General features: G+C 40.2%; 1 protein-coding gene and 1 pseudogene across 5 annotated transcripts in view; both read right to left on the bottom strand.

The window, feature by feature from the left end:
* Positions 1 to 1678: 1678 nt before the first annotated feature.
* On the bottom strand, positions 1679 to 2386 carry LOC132662247 (mitochondrial import inner membrane translocase subunit Tim17-A pseudogene; annotated as a pseudogene).
* An 8782-nt stretch (positions 2387 to 11168) lies between these two features.
* ARHGAP20 (Rho GTPase activating protein 20) overlaps positions 11169 to 20934 on the bottom strand; it is a 128462-nt gene continuing 118696 nt past the window's right edge. For all 5 annotated transcript variants that reach the window (XM_060604638.3, XM_060604634.3, XM_060604635.3 and 2 more), the window contains 4 exons: positions 20238 to 20347; positions 17534 to 17723; positions 16246 to 16360; positions 11169 to 15346 (listed from right to left, as the gene is read on the bottom strand). In XM_060604638.3, coding sequence (XP_060460621.2) covers positions 13491 to 15346; positions 16246 to 16360; positions 17534 to 17723; positions 20238 to 20347 — 2271 coding nt within the window. In that variant the 3' untranslated portion in view covers positions 11169 to 13490. The remainder of the gene's footprint in view (positions 15347 to 16245; positions 16361 to 17533; positions 17724 to 20237; positions 20348 to 20934) is intronic.

The raw sequence follows: 20934 nt of genomic DNA, 5'->3' as shown, positions 1-20934 counted from the left end.
ATACGCCCTGCTCTCGAAGGACTGAGCGCTGTTCTGGGCACTGCCACAATCCAGGTGTGTATGTGGCATTAGTTGTTGCCCTGAATGGAAAGTGTTGCGGGGGGTAAAAAGCTCAAGGACACCGTGCTGGGTTTGCAACCGAGAGAATTAGAAACCAGAGCCCCCCAAAAAACACATCCTCAGCTAAGACAGGGTTTGGCATTTGAGAAATGCTTTAGGGAAAGTAGCCTCTGGGTCACAACCTGGACTTGGCTTAACCCAGTTGTGGGTTCTCAGTGGATCTCAAATGACCACCTTCCCAGGTAGACAAATGCAGGGATGAATGTGGACCAGAGAAAGAGCACTGAGACATGCTCGCCCCTTCCTGACCGTGGAAAACTCTGCCAGATGTGGCCTCTCTGGGGATCATGTGAGGTTGGCCTGCCGATTTCTTAGATGACTTCAAATGGCTCTGATTTTAGGTAATAATCTTTGGACAAAAGCTAGAGAAAACAGAGGGAAAAATCAGACCACAAAATACCAAAGAAGGCGTCGGAATATTTCTCCCTCACCTGTACACGTATACGACGCTTTGAACTTTTGACCGTCTCACTCACCACACTGCCAGTCACGCTCCAGCGCTCTAGATCCACAAAGCTCTCTGCCTGCCTCCCACACTCCCTCCAACTTGTTACCTAAACTTGCCATCTCGGGCCTTCTCTGATGTAAAATTTCACCTGCTGCTTCCATCTCTCTTCCCTGCTTGTTTTCTCCTTAGCACTTACCCTCATGTAATACATGAAATATTTCCTTATTTGTCTTGTCTGCCTTCCACACTAGAATGTGAACTCCACAAGGGCCAGAGCTTTCCCCTTGTGCACGGCTTGCTCACTGCTGTACCCACCTGGGATAGCACCTGGCACACAGTGATTAATATGTGTTTGTTGAATGAGTTAGTAATTGTTTTCTGTCATTTAAGTAGAGCAGATAACTTTCATTAACAAATTAGGATACTGAGGCTGAGTGATTCTATGTTCCTGACCCCCAGCTTCTTGAAAGACAGAATAAAACATTTCCAATGACTAGGTTTTGGCCTCTTTCCCTCCCTGCTCTTCCTCAGGTGAGACCGCAAGGCTGGAAGGGACAGGAGTTGCGTATCCTCCCCACCCCCACCACAGAACGCTAAGTGGGCTAGAGTTGAATGTAACCATTTCCATTTGTTGGTTAGTGCTGATAAAATAGTTTTCCTTCAGGGCGGGCCTTGTGAAAAAGAACAGAATACTCTAGGCATATTTCAAAATGGCTGCTTTTCTCCTTGCTGGAAGCATGAAATTCCTTCCTTGATTCCTTCCTTCCTTCCTTCCTCCCTCCCTCCCTCTCCTTCCCTTCCTTGCTTCCCTTCCCTCCTTCCTTCCTTTTGAAAGAGCAAATTCCAGTAGATTCTTATTGTTTGACTGACAGAACACACAAAACCAGGCGGAGATGGGCCCAAGGAAATGACGGTCAGGTTTCATTGCTGTTTGCCCTTTGGTCCTTCATCTTCGAAGTATTTATTATATTTTCTTTTAAAGATATTAGCTATTTTAATCACAAATGCAATTCAAGTGAGAATAAATAAATGTGTTATCTTTTACCATCTGCCCCTCCCCATGTTCCTTTAAATAGAAAAAAAAAGAGCTAAGTGTCTTTTCATAGCCTATCTGGCCATAGCTATCTCACCTATGATTTAAAAACAGACTGTAACTTATCTTCTCAAATTCCTTCTTGAACTACCGTTCATTCTGTTACAGAAATCCTGGGAAAGAAAGTGTATTGGTATGGTTGATAATTTCCAAAAGGTGACGATGGTAACGGGGCTGAAGGCAACTGAGAGGGGTCTTCAGCAAACTGAGGACCATTGAGAAATTGTGCAGAGGCAGACCTTGTCAACAAGGCAGCTCCTTCAATTAATGCTAGGAGAATGCCACCCATTGTGGCTGACCCAACCATGCCACTGGTCCATTTCTTGCTGCCAGCATGGCTCCGTTAAGGCACCCCCTGTGATGGAGTTCCAGGGATCTCTTTCCCCCTGACTGGAACCATGCTGCCATCAATCATGGAAAGTAAACCTCTGAAACTGCAAAGCTACCTCCCAACTGCAAAGCTACCTCCCGACTGCGGAGCCCTGGTTCTAAAAGCTGTCAAACTGCCTTATAGTCTGTGGTTTATTCCCACTGCAGAATTGCAAAAACCTTTTGACTGCTTGAAAGGTATCATTCAATGGGCACCTGTGGTACCCATTGTAAAGGCCCCACCACAACCATCCAGTTTGCCAAGGGCAAGGGCGTGTGTACTCTCCCACCTTGACTCCATCAGTGCAAAAGATCCTTTTTCTGATCTTTACCGTGAGAACTTGGTAAGGCTCCTGTCAGTAAAACTCACAAAAGTGTGGTGGTCTCCTAAGAATGGGCACCCTGGAACTTTTAACTCTCAGACTTGTCTTAGGCTGAGCCTCCAACAATATGTCAATTACAATTTTTCTCACTCAGTACTGGTTCCAGCAAAAGTTTCTACTTCTGGGCGTCTGTTCTGGGGTGCTGTCACTCTGTGTATCTGCTTGCCTGTCTCTCTTAATTTGGGGGCAGCAGTTTTACCTTCAGTCTCCATTCTCTGATGGATCTGAGGAGACTTGTTGATTTTCTTTGTTCAGCCTTTTTGCTTGTTGTGAGGAAAACTTTCAAACTCCTTATAGGCCAGACCAGACTTTAAAAAAAAGTTGTTTTTGTTTTTGTTTTTTTTTTACTATTGAGTTTTGAGAGTTTACATATTCTAGATCCTACTACTTTGTCAAATATGTGCCTTGCAAACATTTTCTCCCAGGGTAGAGCTTCACATCCTCTTCACATGTTCTTTCAGAGCAAAAGTTTTTAATTCTGCTGAGGTCCAATTTGTTTTATTTTATTTTTATGAGGTCCAATGTTTTCCTTTTATAGATCATGCTTTTAATGTCAAATCTAAGAAGTTTATGCCTACATCTAGATCCTAAAGGTCTTCACCTGTTATTTTTACTAAAGGTTTTATGGTTTACAATTGACATTTAACTCCACGATCCATTTTGAATTTTTTGTACAACATGTGAAATTTAGGTTGTTGTATTTTTTGCCTTTAGATGTCCAGATGCACCAGCACTGTTTGTAGAAAAGGCGACCTGATCTCTATTCCAGTTGACCATATTTGTGTAGGTCATTATTCCACTGACCTATTTGTCTGTCTTTCCAATACCATACCGTCTTGATTGCTGTAGGTTTACAGGAAGTCTTAATATTGGATAGAGAGATCCCTCTCACTTCATGATTGTCAAAATTGTTTCAGCTATTCTATGGCCTGTGCCTTTACATGTATTTTGTAAAGAATAAGTCTGTCTGTCTACAACAGTCCTTTCTGGGATTTTGGCTGGGATTGCATTAAGCCTATGTATCAATTTGGGAAGAGATGACATTTTACTATGTTGACTCTTCCACTCCATGCATCTCTCTCCATTTACTTAGGTCTCATTTCTTTCATCAGAATTTTGTCAACATTTCGTAATTTTCAGAATACATATCTAATGCATGTTTCATTAAATTTGTATTAAAGTATTTAAGTTTATTGAGTGATTATAAATGGTATTGTTTTTAACTTTAGTTTCTGCATATTTAAAGCATATACAAGTGTAAAGGATTTCTGTGTGTTGACCTTGTATCTTGTGACCCTGCTAAATTCAGTTATTACTTGTAGGAGATTTTTTTTTTTTCCGTAGGTTCCTTGGAATTTTCTATGTGGACAATCACATCATCTGCAAATAGTTTTATTTCGTCTTTTTCAATCTGGGTATCTTTATTTATTTATTTTTTTTAAGGTTTATTGATTTATTTGGTGGGGGAGAAGAGAGAGAGAGAGTGTGCGAGGAGGAGAGAGAGGGAGAGAAAGAATCCCATGCAGGCTTTACATTGTCACGGCAGATACCAACGCAAGGCTCAATCTCACAAACTGTGAGTCAATGATCTGAACCGAAATCAAGAGTCAGGATGTTTAACCAACGGAGTCACCCAGGTGCCCCAGGGTATCTTTTTAAATTTTTTCTTGCCCTATCCCAGTGGCTATACCTTCTAGTAGTATAAGAGTAGTAAGAACAGACATCCTTGCTTTGTTCCCAATCTTAGGAATAAGTAAGTACTCTTCCATCATGAAGCATGATGATAGCTGTAGACTTTTTGTAGATGTGGAGATAATTTCCTTCTAATTTGTTGAATTTCAAAAATCACAAATGGGAGTCAAATTTTGTCAAATGTTTTTGTCTTAATTGATATATTGTGATTCTCCATCTTTAGCTTTTCAAAGGTAACACTGACTGATTTTCAAATGTTAAACGATCCCGCATACTTGGAAAATAATTCTACGTGGTCATATCACATAATTCTTTTTATTCACTGTTTTTGGTTTGTTAATATTTTTGTTTTTTGGCATTTAAGTTCATGAGAGACATTAATTGGCAATTTTGTTTTTGTACTGGCTTCTTTTGGTTTCCTTATCAGGGTAATACTGGCCTCATAAATGAATTGCAAGTGCTCCCTTCTATTTTCTGGAAAACATTGTATGTAAATTGGTGTTAATTTTTCTTTAAATGTTTGTTAGACTTCTCCAGTGAAACCATTTAGGCCTAGAGATTTTTCTTTATTAGCTTGTGTGTATGTATTTATTATTATTTTCAGGTGTTTTTAAATTGTGACTTCAACTTATTTAATGGCTATAGGAATGGTCAGATTTTTTTTTATCTTGGTTGAAGCTTGGTAATTTGTGTTTTTTGAGGGATTTTCCCATCTCTTTTAAATTGTCAAATTTATGAATGTAAAAATTATTCAGAGTATTCTTTTATTATCCTCTTAATACTGTAGAATCTATGATGATAACCTGTTTTTGTTCTGATAGTGGTGATTTATGGTTTTTTTTCAATTTTTTTGCCATCAGTCTCAGTAGAGGTTTATATACTTTATTTATTTATTTTTAATGTTTATTTACTTTTGAGAGAGAGTGCAAGCAGGGGAGGGGCAGACAGAGAGGGAGACAGAATCCGAAGCAGGTTCCAGGCTCTGAGCTATCAGCACAGAGCCCTACGTGGGGCTTGAACTCACCAACTGTGAGATCATGACCTGAGCTGAAGTTGGGCGCTTAACCGACTGAGCCACCCAGGTGCCCCTACACTTTATTTTTTAAATGAACTTGTTGTTTTCATTTTCTCTATTGTTTTCCTATATTCAATTTTATAGGTTTCTATTCTAATCCTTCTCACTTCCTTTCTTCCGCTTGCTCTTCTTTTTCTAGTTTCTTGAAAAAGTTAGCTTATTGATTTAAGATCTTTCCTTTTATGATGTAAGCATTCAATGTTATACATTTTTCTCAACACTGTTAGCAGTACCCCACGTATTTTGACAGGTATTTTCATTTAGTTGTACGATTTAGAAAAATTTCCTTTAAAACGTCCTCGTTGACCAATAGATTATTTAGAAGTGTGTTTTTTGGCTTCCAAGTGTTTGAAGATTTTCCTGTTATCTTTGTTATCGATTTCTAGTTTGACTGCATTGTGCTCAGAAAACATATGCAACATAATTTTAATTCTTTTAAAATGTTAATGTTTTATGGTTCAGGCCATGGTCTGTTCTATGTTCCATGGGCAATTGAAGAGAATGTGTATCTTGCTATCTTTGGGTGAAATGTCCTATAATTGCCAATATTAAGCTTTCAGTTTATGGCATTCATGAGTTTTATATCATTGGTGGTGTTCTGTCTAGTTGCTTTATCAAATAGTGAGAGAGGAGCATTAAAGTCTTCAACTGTAATTGTGGTTTTGTTTATTTCTGTTTTCAGTTTTGTCAGTTTTTGTTTTATATATTTTGAAGCTTTGTTGTTTGTGCATACACATTTTAGGCCTGTGATGTCTTCTTGGCGGACTGAGCCCTTTATTGTTATAGAATGTCCTTGTCGCTGGCAATTTTCTTTGCTCTCAAGTCCACCTTATCCAATTTTAATACTTTTGATCAATGTTTCTTTTGATCAATGTTTACATGGTATATCTTTTTTATCCTTTTACTTTCAACCTACATAGGTCATTAAATTTGAAGTAAATTTCCTGTAGATAGGATATAGTTAGGTAGTTTTTTGTTTTGTTTTAAATCCACTCTGTCAGTCTTTGTCTTTTGATTAGTCTATGTAGATCATTTGTGATTAAGGCAATTCTTGGTATGTTAGACCTAAAGTATGCCATTTTATTTGTTTTCTTTTCTTTTTTTCTTTTTACTCTGGTTCTTGTTCCTCTTTTTATTTACCTTACTGTGGGTTAACCATTTTTTTTTAGGATTCCACCATGATTTACTTAGTGTTTTAGAGAGATAGACTCTCCAAATATATAGTTTCTATAGTTGCTCTAAGTATTAAAATACACATATATATCATATCTTATTTCACTAGTCAACATTCTACCACTTCGAGGGAAATATGAGAACTCCATTTCCATTTAGCTCTCTTTATTTTTCCCACTTTTAAATATCATTGTCTTGAGTATCTTTTTTTTTTTTGTTAATAAAGTTTACTTATTTTGAGAGAGTGGATGTGCATGCAAGTGGGGGAGGGGCAAAGAGACAGGGAGAGAGAATCCCAAAGCAGGTTCTGCTCTGTCAGCAGAGCCCAACATGGGATCTGACCTGAGCTGAAATTAAGAGTGAGATGCTTAACCAACTGAGCCACCCAGGTGCCCCTGTCCTGAGTATCAAATGATGCTACAATTTTTGTTTCAAGGACTAAATATGATTTATAAAACTCATGAGACTAGTCTATCAAGTACTCTCACTCCTGCTGTCTGCTGTCCTTTTTTCCTTCCTACTGCTCCCAATTTCCTCCTTTTATTACTTTTTGTTTAAAGAACTTGCTTTAGCCAATCTTTAATGGGTATACCGGTTAGTGATAAATTCTTAAGTTTCCTTTCATCTGAGAATGTCCTTATTTACCCTTAATTCACGAAAGACAGTTTCACTGCATACGAAATTCTGGGTTAACAGTTCTTTTCTTTCAACACTTGAAAATTCATGTGCCACTTTCTTTTGGTCTTTGTGGTTTCAAATGATTAATCTGAAAATTAGTGTTCCCGTATAGGTAAGATGTCATTTCTGTCTGCTTTCAAGACCTTTTTTTGTCTTTAGTTTCTAAACATTTAATTAAGACATATAGTTTTGCTTTATCTAGTTTGGGTCTTATTCAGCTTCTGGAATGTGCAGATTGGTCTTTCACCAAATTTGGGCTGTTGTCAGTCACCATTTCCCTGAATGACTGTTTCAGCCTTTTGGAGTTCTTTTTGGAACTCCAAAGATACAAATGTTGGATGTTTTGGATGTTATTACTCACAGGTCCTGGCCTATATTCAGGAGTTGTGGGTCCATGGGCCACTTAATTTTTAGACTCTCTGGTGTCTTTGTGATCTGTTCTCAGCCAGAGAAGCCTCTCAGTCCCACAGGCCTTAGATTCCCTGGCTTGGTGCTTTTCATGGTAGAGGCCTCCTGACCATGCCATCTGGCTGTCTTGGTGTCTTGGCTGGGGGAGGGGAGTCTTATGCCTGCTGGGCATCAGTTTTTCTTTTTTAAAGTTTACTTATCTATTTTGAGAAAAGGAGAGCTAGCGAGCTGGGAAGGGGCAGAGAGAGAGAGAGAGAGAGAAAGAGAGAGAGAGAGAGAGAGAGAGAGAGAGAGAGAGAGAGAGAGAGAGAGATGTTTCCCAGGCCGAGCTGCCTGTTCTGACTGGGTTCCTCTTTCTGTTGTTGCCTGGCCATTCTGGTATCTCCCAGTGGGGAAGAGGGATTTCAGGCCTAGTAGGAAAGGATAACTCCCGCCACGGCCACTTGTTAGCAGGGCATTCATCTATTCCACTTGCGGGTGGTGTCTGGCTTACCTGAAGGTGTCAGAGGGACTCTGGATTGATCACGGGGGAAATGCACACATCTGGGCTGTCTTCTGTTGCCAGGCTGAGAAAGGTAGGCTTTGGTCGCCTTTTTCTATGGGGTAAGGGGATGTAAGATGCTCAATTACTGTGCTGTTTCTCTAGCCCTAGGTTTCTGAACCAATTCACCTTCCCCTTACCACCATTTAGAGTTCTCCTTTGGTAGTCTTTTGTATTATTTCCAGGGTTGGTAGTTGTATTTAGTGGGGAGAAGTAGGGAGACACAAGTCGACACCATTTTCTCTGGAACAAATTTTCAGCTCAATAATTTTTACATTTGTCATAGTTTTCTGAATTAGTCCCAATACTGGGTTATTATTTTTTTATATTAGATATATCTAGCTGTTTCCTTAACTTTAAATAGAGTTTGGATTGGTCCTCATGCCTGTAACTTTTGTCTGCTTTATTACAGAAGAAGTTTTTCTTTTTTAAAGTTTACTTCTCTATTTCGAGAAAAGGAGAGCTAGCGAGCTGGGAAGGGGCAGAGAAGCGGGGGGAGGGGCAGAGAATGAATCCCAAGCAGGCTTCATGCTGTAAGTACAGAGCCTGATGTGGGCCTCTCTCTCACAAACTATGAGATCATGACCTGAACTGAAACCAAGAATTGGACGCCCAACAGACTGAGCCACCCAGATGCCCCTATTGTGGAAGAAGTTTTATTACCATCCCAATTTTAAGGTGAAAAGGTGAGAAAAAAGAGCCCACAGTCAGACTGATGCTCTAGCTGAATGTACCCACCATACAGGACTACTGTGAGCATTAAATGAAACAATACATAGGATGTATTGATTATCAGTTGCATGCAGGCAACGGTAAGTGCCCAGTGAATATTACTATTAGCTTTCTTCTACACAGCCTAATTTCTTCCTTAGTTGTTTAAAGTTCCTGAGGACTGAAACAATTTTTTTTTCACCTTGTATCTCTAGGGACTAGAAGAGTACCTGGTAATAACAATTAAACTACCCGAATAGCATTAAATCATTTATGACACCCTCCACTCCCCGCAAGCCTCACTCTTCCCCCTTTTCCAATTTTCTCTGAACTCCTTGTGACTTCAGTTTCTTGCTTTAATTAATGAGCTCATCCACAGCTTTCCTCCTCCTCTCTCCATTTACTGTACCTTCAATAAGTTAGCTTCTCTGTATTCACGTATTTTGATGATTCTGCTTCTCAGTCATCTCATTTTTTTTTAAATTTAAATTCAAGTTAGTTAACATATAGTGGAATGTTGGTTTCAGGAGAATTTAGTGATTCATCACTTACATATAACACCCACTCATCCCAACAAGTGCCCTCTTTAATGCCCATCACCCACTTATCCCACCCACCCCACCCAACACCCCTCCAGCAACCCTCAGTGTGTTCTCTGTGTTTAAGAGTCTCTTATGGTTTGCCTCCCTCTCTGTTTTTATCTTCTTTTATTTTTCAGTCATCTCATTCTTGAACAGAGATATATAATGTTTCTTTTCATCCTGAAAATTTTAGGCGGTAGCAATCACAGCCCCTGTGACCTGGCAGAGTATTTCTTTATACCATCCATGTTACTTGCTCAGAAATGGGTCTATTTCATAAGTTCAGGTTTTTGGCCAATATATTCACTCTTCAAAGCAGATCAAGAAGCTGCCAGAAGTTCTGAATTTGATTCCAAGTTACTGTGATTTAGAATCAAGCCTATACGTAAATAATATTTAAATCCCTCCCTTCGTGTCTGCACCTTAATACTGCCATGTGAAATAAAATCAAACTCCAGAAAATGTATTTACTTTGCCCTCACAAATTAAATAGGCTGGAAAAAGACCCTGAATTATCTACATACATATGTATGCTCTAGTAAACACACACTCTATGAAGTTAGGGACAATATGCATCTAATACCTCCCTCTGTACATGTCTCTTTGAGACTTTACAACACAATTTTCCAAATTACACACCTTTTGCCAATTCTACCATACATCTGACATTATGGAGACTGGAAACTCAAGGAGCTCACTGGATTTTAAAAACCCCACAAACAATAAAGATGAAGGATTTATACTCACAGGTGGCTCAGAAAATGAGCAGGACTCATACTTGGGGTAGACAGCACAGAACTCAAGAGAACTCTTCCTTTCAGCAGGAAACTTAGCTTATGAGATATCCTGATAACCAGAATAGATATTAAAAGAAAGTTAACATCTTACCTAACTTTATTATTCCATTTTTTCTTTGTATTGATCTATGCAGTTTACAAAGACTTCCTCTCAAGCCATTAAAACATGACAAGGTAGGAAAATATCAGTAAAACACTTACTACCATAATTATGATTAAGATACATAATATCCTTAAGAGTTTCTTTTCAACAGACAGAATATGCCAGTAGTTCAAGGATACATTAGATCCTTTCAAATTCAATGTCATGCCATGAAAAGTAGAAAAACACAACGTGAGATAATTCCTTGAATCCAGTGTTTTCAGTCGACTGAACTCTTTTTTAAAAGCAAAATTATCTGTATTTCCGTAAAATTTAGAGAGAAATTAACATCATTGTCTCTGTACACAACCCAGATATAATCAGTGCCATTTCCAACTGGAGTTGGTAGGTAGTCTTCAGGGTTCCATTAGGGCAAATCACTTTTTCTGGACTAAGGTAGTTTATATTTTTGAATCTCTTTGAAGTGGTGGCTGAACTTGCACAGAGTGAACCCCAATGAATTCTGAGAAGGGAAACATACAGCAGTCATGAGAGACCGGTAGCATTTAGTAAGTTTACATGACTTTATAAGTTCTGATGTGTTGGGGTACCTGAATCCAGACATCTTGGATTGTCTGGATGTGTCTGGGGTCAACTGGGTACTCGGGGAAGAATGGTTCAAATTTGGGTAAGAAGATCTACAATCGATCAAATTGAATTAATGGTTCTTTTGATATGAGAACATAGACCATATCTGATTCCAGGAGCAAAATTAAAACACAATCTCTAAGAAAATGAAGATGATGTGTCTAAAGCAGGACTTATTTGGTAAATGATAAGATTAGGAAAACATAAAAGAAAAAAAAAACACCCTCTTTTTCTAGAAAGACTGACCATAGTCTATGACTAAAAGTTCAAAGTTCCAATTCAATATTAAGTACATTTTATAAAATTTCCAAGCTTAAGCAGAAGTTGGGTTCCTTAACAATTCTACAAAGGGCAATATTGCTCTGGAGGGACTGTTAACTCTACAGCATGTATATTTTTTATTATTTAATAGACAGCATGGACTTCATACATATCCATTATCAGTGCCTTGAAAACCAAACAACTTTAAAAGTTAGCAGCAGTTTCTGCAAGTACAAAAATACACATTTATTACATTACATATGGTAGTAAAATTTGTCAAGATATATTATACAAACTCAAAGCATTTTAGATAAAGCATCAGTCTAATATATTATAGATTGACAGAGTATAATAAAATGACATGTAGTCTGTCTTCAAATCATACAATATAATACTTTACAGCAATATTAACAAACTATTCACATGAAATATTACAGGAGTATCTAAGGGAACACAGCGAATAGGAATAGTTATTGAAAACCTCAGCATCTATTTTCTTCTATGCTTCAAATTGGGTAGATAATTTTCTACCCACCCATATGAAAGAAAAAAGGACAGAACTATTATTTTGTAAGTGGAGAAACAATTTCTTCCAGAGAGACACTCCAAGCTGTAAGAATGTCATTCACATCTTGCAGTTCCAACAGTAGTAAGCCCTAAGGGTAAGGGAAATGAATCCCTATTGCCTTTAGATATTATACCACAAAAGATGCATATGGACACTCAGGAGTCTAAATACAGGAGTGGCTGTTTATAAGGTACAATCTACTTCACATCTGTGACTGAGATGGCCAGTGTCATGAAGGAGCTCTTTGGAAACAGAGTTCTGAAAGTTAATTACAATGCTTAGGGCCAACAGGGGCCATGTCCCACAGAGGTAGGCAGCACTTACAGCTAATACTGAAAGGACTTCTACTTTACAGAAAACATTATTATTTTTTTTTCTATAACTGAAAAAGGAAACCTTTAGGACAACAGGGAAAGAACATTTGACATGAAAGTTTCCTAGTGGCTAAGAAAAATAATTGGGGATAAGCTAGTTTGTGGGAGAAAGGTCCATCTGATGGTGAATTAGAGACTAAATGGGTTCTAAGCAACTTCTCGTAAGTAGCTAAAATGAAGGGAGATGCACATCCATTCCTGATTCTATCCTTTCATACTGGCTGGGAGGCCTAAGAAACCGTGGAGATAATCCAGGAGATGTACAGGTACGACCTTTAAGGTCAGAGAGGGGAGAAGCATTGATGGATGTGAGATAAACTAATGGGATGTAAACCATGAATCCTCTGGGACAAAAGTATATAAAACTTGTGGAGGTAAGAAAATCCAAAGCCAATGACTGTCTGAGAGGAAGGCCTGACTGCTACTTTGGTGGGGATTCCATTCTGTGACTCTTTGTAAACTGCCAACTTTAAAACCTCTCTCTCAACTGCCAGTGGCCGTCAGAAAGGGGATGATTTACCAGTAATTGTTTCTGGCTGCTAATCAAAGAGGCAGGGCTGTGGAAAAACACCACCCAGCACAGCAAAGAGGAGCCTTCATCGAGTGCATGCTGGCAGCAGCTTCGTGTGGCCCTCTTTGCCTCACTAGGATAGCGGATGAGGTCAGGAGGTCGCCTCCTAATAGGAAAAGTTGCATTTCTGGAGAATGTTCCTAGCACTGGCATCTTTAAAAAGGACCCTGAAACAAGCAACCATTTCCTTCTTCCTCCTCACAGCCCTGTGTCCTGGAGCCTTGGAAGAACAGTGGAACACCAACAGAAAAACCAACCAACACAACCAACAAATAAACTATCATACTCATGGCTCTTGGATATTCTAGTTTATTCCATTCTAGCTGCATCAATGGGCTGACTCCTGGAGTCTTCCTGTGATGGCACGTGACTAGAGAATGTCACAGAAGTGGCTAGTGGCTTGCATTCAGGGAAACGTTTCACATGATTTCCTTCATTACTGGACATACTTTCTTTTTTTTTAATACTTTGATTAGTGGCCTTTTCTTGCTTAGTTATTAAACATATTCCACGGAACACGGACGTTTCTCTGCACCCTCCCCGTTTCCACAGTCCTTATTCTTCACTTATGATATCCTGGCCTCAGGATATGAATCTCACTCAACATGTAGGCCATATTCTCCCTACAGAAGATGTTTTCTCTGGCCCCCTGCTAGTTATCTCTAAAAACACATGATAGGACCAATCCCATGCTCTAATAAGGAAAAGCCTCCCAAACAGGAGCTGAAATTTGTTAGTCTAAACTTTTTGCCAAATAGTCTCAGTAAAGAGAATTCTTTTGTTGTCCTAAGTGTTAGCAATGATTATCCTTATGCTACCCATCCCACGTATTTTATACAAAGGGGTCATAGTACTCTTGTCTTTATGTCATTATTAGCCCAGTTTCTGCTCTTGTACATATCACGTTCTAACTATGGTTAAACGTCTTTGGTTAAATGCTGGTCCCCAATATCACAAACCACTGTAGGCCCCGAGTCTGGGCTGGGTGCATCATCCACAGTCAAAGAGCTGGGTGAGGATCTCTTACAAGGCAGAGTACCAGGAGAGCGCTGCTCACTGCTCTCTCCTTCCTTGTGTGACTTCACACAAAGCTTGAGTCCATCCTCCACCAGGCTGAATGGAGAGCTACAGTGCTTCTCTGAGTCCTGGCTGGGGTACGAGCTATACCACTGGGCTGTCTGCACAGCTCCAAGTCCTTCCGCTGCCCTTTGGGGCATGTCTTCCTGTGTCTCTTGCAGTGGGCTGGCTTCTGAAATACCAGAAGCATAGGGAGGTGGCTCCATGGGTCCTTTTAGAGAACTTACTTTCTTTTCCTCTGGTCTGGACGCCCTTGCCTTCTTTTTGAGGGACCAGTTTTTCAAACTGGCCACACCATTTCTCAACCATGTGCTTGGGTGAAGAGTTACAGAATGTATTTGTGAGTGCCACTCTACAACATCCTTTTTCGTATACGCCAGGCGGCTGCTGGCCTGCCCTGATGAGGGACCAGGAGTTGCAGAAATGAGGCTGGAATTGCTAAAATCAGAAGCAAGCTCTTCCTGTTTTCTTGGAGCTTGAAAAGTGCAATCTATTGGAGAGGAAGTTTCAGTGGGGGTAAACACAGAGTGTTCCGAAATCTGAGAAAAAGCGCTGTCTTGGGAGCTCACTGACGAGCCAGAGGGGGAAGTGCCTGGGGAGGACAAGCTGGAGTAGCTGGTCCGCGGGCAAACATTTAGTCTTGGGGGCAAGCCCTTCTCGGTGTTCCTGTTTGTGCTACTGCTCTTGCCCACCTCAATCCCCATCACCAAACTCTGGTTAATGAGCTTTTGCCCCTCCATTTGCAAAGACTTGTGCCGCTCCAGATAAGCTTCCTCTCCGTGCAGGAGACCGGCTCCGCAGCTGGTTTTATGCTGTTTCTTTGAATAAATTCCCCTGAGATAGGTCAGTTTGCAGTGCTGGTCATCCATGCTGGGCTCCGAGCAGCGCCGGTGCCTCCGCGAGCTCTTGAGGGCATCCGCTGTGTGTGTCGGGGAGTATCCAGATGTGTCTGTGCCGAAGGGCTGGCTCCCGGGATGGTCCTGAGATGACACGTGACTGTAAGATGCCACAGAAATGGCCACTGGCTTGGATTTAGAAAAGAGTTTCACATGATTTCCTTCATTACCAGACAAGCTTTTCTTCTTAACATTTTTATTAGTGGCGTTTTTCTTGGTATCAGTGCCTGTGACTAAACTCTGTTTAAAACATGTCTTACCCTCTTCCTGGAGGGGTTGATTTTGCTTCAGATAATCCTCATCTTTTCGAGAGAGAATTGCATCACAGCTGGACTTGCGTAGCTTTTTCTGATAAAATTCCCTGAGATACGAAAGCTTAGAATCTAGATAATCGATGCTGGGCTCTGAGGAGCGTCGGTGTCGCCTCAGGCTTTTTGGAACCCCTGCGGCAGCTGTGGACAGGTAGCCAGGAGTGCTCAGGCCCGACGGGGCCCCGGCCTGATCCCGCAGTGGGACCTTTGCATACACTCCCGTGAGGTCCACCGGCTTGGGTTCAAGAGGCCGTTCCATTTGAATGTCTTCATCTTTAGAACGGTCTAAGTCAAAGTCGCTCAGGGTTAAGAGGCCTTCCACCTCAGGCTGGTCGAGGTCATAGTCACTGAGAGTTAACACAGAGTCCATGCTTCTGCTACCCTGACCAAGTTTCTTCACCAAGTCACTACAAGGAGCATCGACATCCTCATTTAGCTCATTTTCCAAGCTGTCATAGGAGGAGTCGTTCAGTTGGAAGCAAGAGATATCTGTCAAAAAAATCAAACTATAATTAACATTTTTACTTACCGAAATTGCATGCTGTGTTAAAAAAAGAAAAAAAAATCTATGTTAATTTAATTCTCCTTTCATATAGATTGTTCAAATTCGTACTCTCAAGAAAGAAAGGAACTTTCACTGTCTTCCCAGAATTAAAAAAAAATATTGCATTATACTAAATTTAACTCAGTTCCTGAAGAAATAGGCTTTCTTAATTAAGATTTCCTCAAAGCAATGAGGACATGTTGTAATACCAAGAAATGGTAAAAAAGACAAAGGAATTCATGCCGGGTGTATCCAGGTTCAGGAGCTGCTTGCTGGTGAGTGCACACGATTTAGTCTCAGAGAAACCTTACTAAGCAAAACTCTTTACCATTCACTACTTTACCTAACCTTCACAACAACCATAGAGGTTAGATATTATGGTTATCTATATTTATAGTTGAAAATATTCATGTTCAGTGGCCTAGAATAACTGGTCAAAGATAACCTAACTAGTAATTCTGGAAGGTTGAATGGTTTCAAAATCGCCCCAGGCCCCACAGTGCTGGTTGTTTCTAAACTGCTGCTTGGCTGGAGTGTCTCTGGGCCGCTCGGAGGAAGGAGGGGGAAGAAGAGCAGGCCTGCCTCTCCCTGCTGGGCTTCTCATGCCAGTTTCAGCCACAGCAGTGGTACTGCAGACATTAGGGACCTTTGTAAAGATTTTTTAAAAGGGCAGAAACATACCAGATGATGCTTCTGAAAGTTTTGGACCTCATCTTACACATTGCTTAACCCCACCAGTGTTAACACTCAGGTGGTCCAGGGAGGAGCAGGGGCCTCCTTCCCTGAGCTGTGGCCCCAAGACAGCCACGGCCCCGGCAAACACTGTTCCAAGCACTGACAGTACCTGACGCATTCTCTTGAGCATCACACCTCACTGAAACCTCTCCTAAGAGGGAAGTGATTTCTTCTCCGAATATCCTACAGCAATTTTCAATCAGAAATTGGATAAGCAGAGAAACCTGCATGAAAAAGGACAAAAACAAAGTGCTGCTTTTCATATATAGCACATCTACTAGTCACATGTCACACATAAATCCTGATTTGGCCAAAAATGAAAAAGAATCCTGAGAAAAATTCATGTCTCCTTTAAAAGTATACAGAACAGTTCCCCCTAAAAGGCAATGATACTTACAAGACTAGTTTTGACATAGAAATTATTTTTAATTGGTGGACTGAAGTCTCCTGTTGCCTTAGCTCAGTGCTAACATATTTATACTAATGCTTGGTCTTTAAAATTAGGGTAACTTAAAACATTCTTCATAGGGCATTTGGGGTGAAGAAATAAACTTCATTAAAATTCACAAAGTATCATTATTAGATAAAGACTTATGAAATGTATTTCCTATGTAAAAGGCAGTTGTCAGAAGTGTAGGAATTATGCATCCTCTGTGGGTTTCTTGTAAAGTAGAGAGACAGCTAGAGAACCCTTGCATTCTGCCTCACTAGTCTCTACCTAGGCATTTCCCTCCCTTAGGCTCCCTGGAGGAGCTTGGGGAAGAGGTAAGATTTTACTGGAGAGCTTTGCACCTCCACTGGGATGTACTGGAACCTTTCCTTAGCTTCCTTGCTCCAAGAGACAAGGAAAAGGAGCAGGCAGAATGTTGGGAGCAACGGGCATCAATATCCCTAAGCCCCATGTTAACTACCAGGCACTAGAGGAGTATGATTTCAGGTAACTGCACTAGGTGGTATCACTACCTCCATTTTTTAGATGAGGAAACTGGATCAATGTAATTAATTTCACCCAAGATTGTACACCTGGCAAGTGGTGGGGCTGAGGAATGAACCTTGGCTTATCTAAGTCCAAAGTCCTTTTTTCTATATTAAAATATATCAATTGCTTTCTTATGACTGTAAGGGTGAAGTCGGTCATGGCGTTTTTGCCTCCTTAAAGGGAAAAGAGAAGTAACCCAACTGCTATCACTTTTTTGCTTAAGAGATCACCTTTCTATAATCTACCAGGATAGGTAGGTAGGTATAAAACATAGGTATAAAACACTCAATGCACTCAAATTTCTAAGGAGGTGTATTTAAGTTATTTAAGAAAATGTGTTTCAGAATTAATACCCTGAATTTTAGGTTCGAGATGGGGACTCAATCCCCCAGGGCATAAATATGAGAAACCTCATTACCTTTTTTGTAAATTCATTTTCTAGTTCTGGGCTGCAGGAAGTAGGAGGCCACAGAATGCTTGGAGCTATACACACCGCTAAATTGAATGCAGTCATCTGATTGGACGAGGAACACTGCTCAATGTTGTGTAATATCCCAAAAAGATACCTTAGGAGAACAACATTGGCTCTCGGGAGCTGGTCTAATAGCCTAAAGACAGAAAAATGCACTCTTTAATAAAGACATTCCATAAGAAGCTTGCGTCGATAGGCAACCCTGGGTTTTCACAGGGTACCACGCAAAGCAAGAACCCGGTTCAGATACGTGGGGTTTCAGTTAACATCGCACATGCAAAGTAAGGGCTACCTGTACACAGAGAATGCGAATATGCCCTGGGGATTCATTTATTTATTCCATACACTGTCTTCACAACCCAGCGAAGATGTAAAAGAATGCAGAAAAACAGCTTGTAAAAAAAAATGCTGCCTGAAATATGTACCTGAAATTAGTACAATGTGTTTTAACTCAGGCAGATGCTGTAATGTTTCATGATATTCTCAACCAACCCCCCACCTCCCAAGAGCTTTTTGATGAAATTAAACACTTAAATTTTAGTGGTTCTTTATTTCCAAGTAGCAACACAGGAATGCAGTCCCTTGGTGAGAGCCTAAACCTTCACTACTAAGACTTTGAGATCCATCTGAGAGCTGACGCTCTGCTCCACCAGCTTCCAAGGCCAGATTTCGTCCCAAATATCTTTATCTCATTGGCATCACTTTCACATATATAAGTCAAGCTTATACTAGTACATTTCCTACTGTTTATATTTTGTAATTGATCAGGGATCTTAAGATTATCACTCACTGAAAATTATTTTTACTACTATCCGGTAAAGAGATGTATATGTTGATACTCATGGTTGTTTTTTTTCCCGACAGAAGTCTGAAACCTGGGAGAGAAAGTAAGGCGATCTGACTCCTGCTGCATAAAGAGCCCAGAGGCATTTCTTCAAGTGTGATGGACTGACACTGAGTATGGTTTTGTACAAATTATCAAAGATATTGAAATAAACCAGAAGATTGCTGAGTGTATTCAATGGAGAGTAAGGTATTGTCTAGCATAAGCTTCTGGGTTATCTGATTCCCCAGAGGCCCTATGCCTTTGAGCTATTTTATAATTCTGTAAATTCTAGATTACTGACAGCAATATACCTAACATTTGTCTACGGACTTGACAATTCTGTCTGGTGGCGAGACAAATGATTTATTTGCTTTCTCTTCACACTACAGTAGAAAAAGCCAGTTTTGCATTCACATGTAAATTCATTTCAGCATTTCTGATTCAACTACATAGGTGTGGTAGTCTGAAATCTCCTTTGAACTGATGGTAACATCTTACTGGTTCTCTCATTAATTAAAGAGTTAAATAAAAATTTTCACATGTGTTCATTTTATATTTGTAGGAGTCTTTCTTGAAAAGAATTTTATTTTGTGTTTATTTTTTCAGAGAGAGAGAGAGAGAGAGAGAGAGAGAGAGACACAGAGTGCAAGTGGGGGGGCGGGGCAGAGACAGAGGGAGACACAGCATCTGAAGCAGGCTCCAGGCTGTGAGCTGTCAGCACAGAGCTCGATATGGGGCTCGAACTCATGGAACGGACCATGAGATCATGACCTGAGCTGAAGTCAGATGCCCAACCAACAGAACCACCCAAGCGCCCGTATATTTGTAGGAGCCTTAATTTTACCGTTTTTTTTTTTTTTTTAATCATCCTTTAACAGTTTGTAGAATATAAAATTTTAGACAATGGGCAACGAAGTAGAGAAGATGATCTTCAAGATCTCTGAATGGCTTTCACCAAACCATAATGGAAGCATAGAGATAGCATGTGTGATGTGGCTTTGATTTCTAGCATATCAGAAATTGTACTATGTTCTACTGATAGATGTCTATCAATAGCAGTAGATAGGTAATAATTCATATTTGAAAGCCGCTCAAGGAAAAAAAAAACTGTACTAAACAAGCAAATGCAAATAAATGATTTTGGGATTCCTGGGTTTTCACAGAACTGGAGTACTGCATTTTGGACACTTCTTTCCTATTCCCTTATAAGGGCAGGAAGCGATCGGAATACCAGCTGTGAGTTCTGCCAGCAACCTCTCTTCGCAGGAGAAAAGACAATGCATTCTTTGTGATAAGACTAAGGCTGTGCAACTCCCTTTTTCTGTGACACTTTCAACAATTAACTGTCTCCCTCCAGTGCTCCCATAATACCTCTTTCACATTTCTCTTATAGCACCCATTATGCTACACTGTGATTCTTGGTTTACCTACCCACTCTACTAGACAGTGAGTTCCTTGAGGGGAGGGAATTTTCTCTGTGTGAATTCAGTTGCTGAATGAGATATACGAGGAGTTGTCTGGTTAGTTAAATATTTACCAAAATTAAGATCACAGATCGTAGATTGAGTCTACAGTATTATTGGTTTAATGGGTTTCAGCTCTATCAGATTCAGATACACAGGAGGTGTACAATGGTCAAGCATTCCATGTGACTAAGATTAGGGGAGAACAATAATAACAATGATAGCAGTTAGCATAAATCTGTTTTCAAACTGGCCCTCATGGATCTGACTTTGCTAGTCATCATTACTTGAATAGACAAGCTTATAAAATAGAAGTTATTTTTTAAGTATTTTTGAGACATGACCAAATTAGAAGAATTACCTTTGAATTGTATTTATTTTCTCTTCATCATTTCCTTGATCCATTACACAGACCCAATGATCATAGAGATCTGATGAAAAAATACTTCCTGGAATATTTCGCAGAAAATCCTTACACAGGAGGAAAAATAAATATTTTAAATCATTATTCTCATGCTAAATATGTACTGGGGAAATCAGAAAGCAAGCGTTTTGTTGAAAAGTTAAGTCCTCCCTTCTTTGGAATATACAGAGCTCTGTGCCCACTCTACTGTCGTGCACACGTAAGAAACACACGCTTTGATTTTTTCTAACAAAAAGCAGAGGCAAATTGGAGTCTGGACCGTAGTGGGAAAGATAAGGACAACCCGTTTGGGCTGAAATCGCCTTTGCATACATGTTAGCATGTGACAGGGGTCTGGCAAACCATCCCAAGTCCTTTTTTCCCTTCTCAAATCTCCAATTCCAAGAAATGCACTGACACATTTGTGAGGTTCAAAACGCCATAGTCCGTCATCCTATCGCTCTACACACATGTGCTCCTGTGTGCCAGGTGCTGTTCGAGGTGCTAGGGATAGAGAGGTGAAGAAAACAAAGCCCAGCTACATCCAGAGGTACTTAAGAGTTTCCCCTGGCACTCCCTTCCCACATTTGGGGAGGAGGGGAGACAGCATGCCGGCCCAGGCCTGGCCGGGCTCTGGGAGCATGGGGCCGCACCC

Source organism: Panthera onca, chromosome D1 (assembly GCF_046562875.1).
Source record: "Panthera onca isolate mPanOnc1 chromosome D1, mPanOnc1 haplotype 2, whole genome shotgun sequence".
Lineage (NCBI taxonomy): Eukaryota > Metazoa > Chordata > Mammalia > Carnivora > Felidae > Panthera > Panthera onca.
This window is presented reverse-complemented; position numbering and strand designations above follow the sequence as displayed.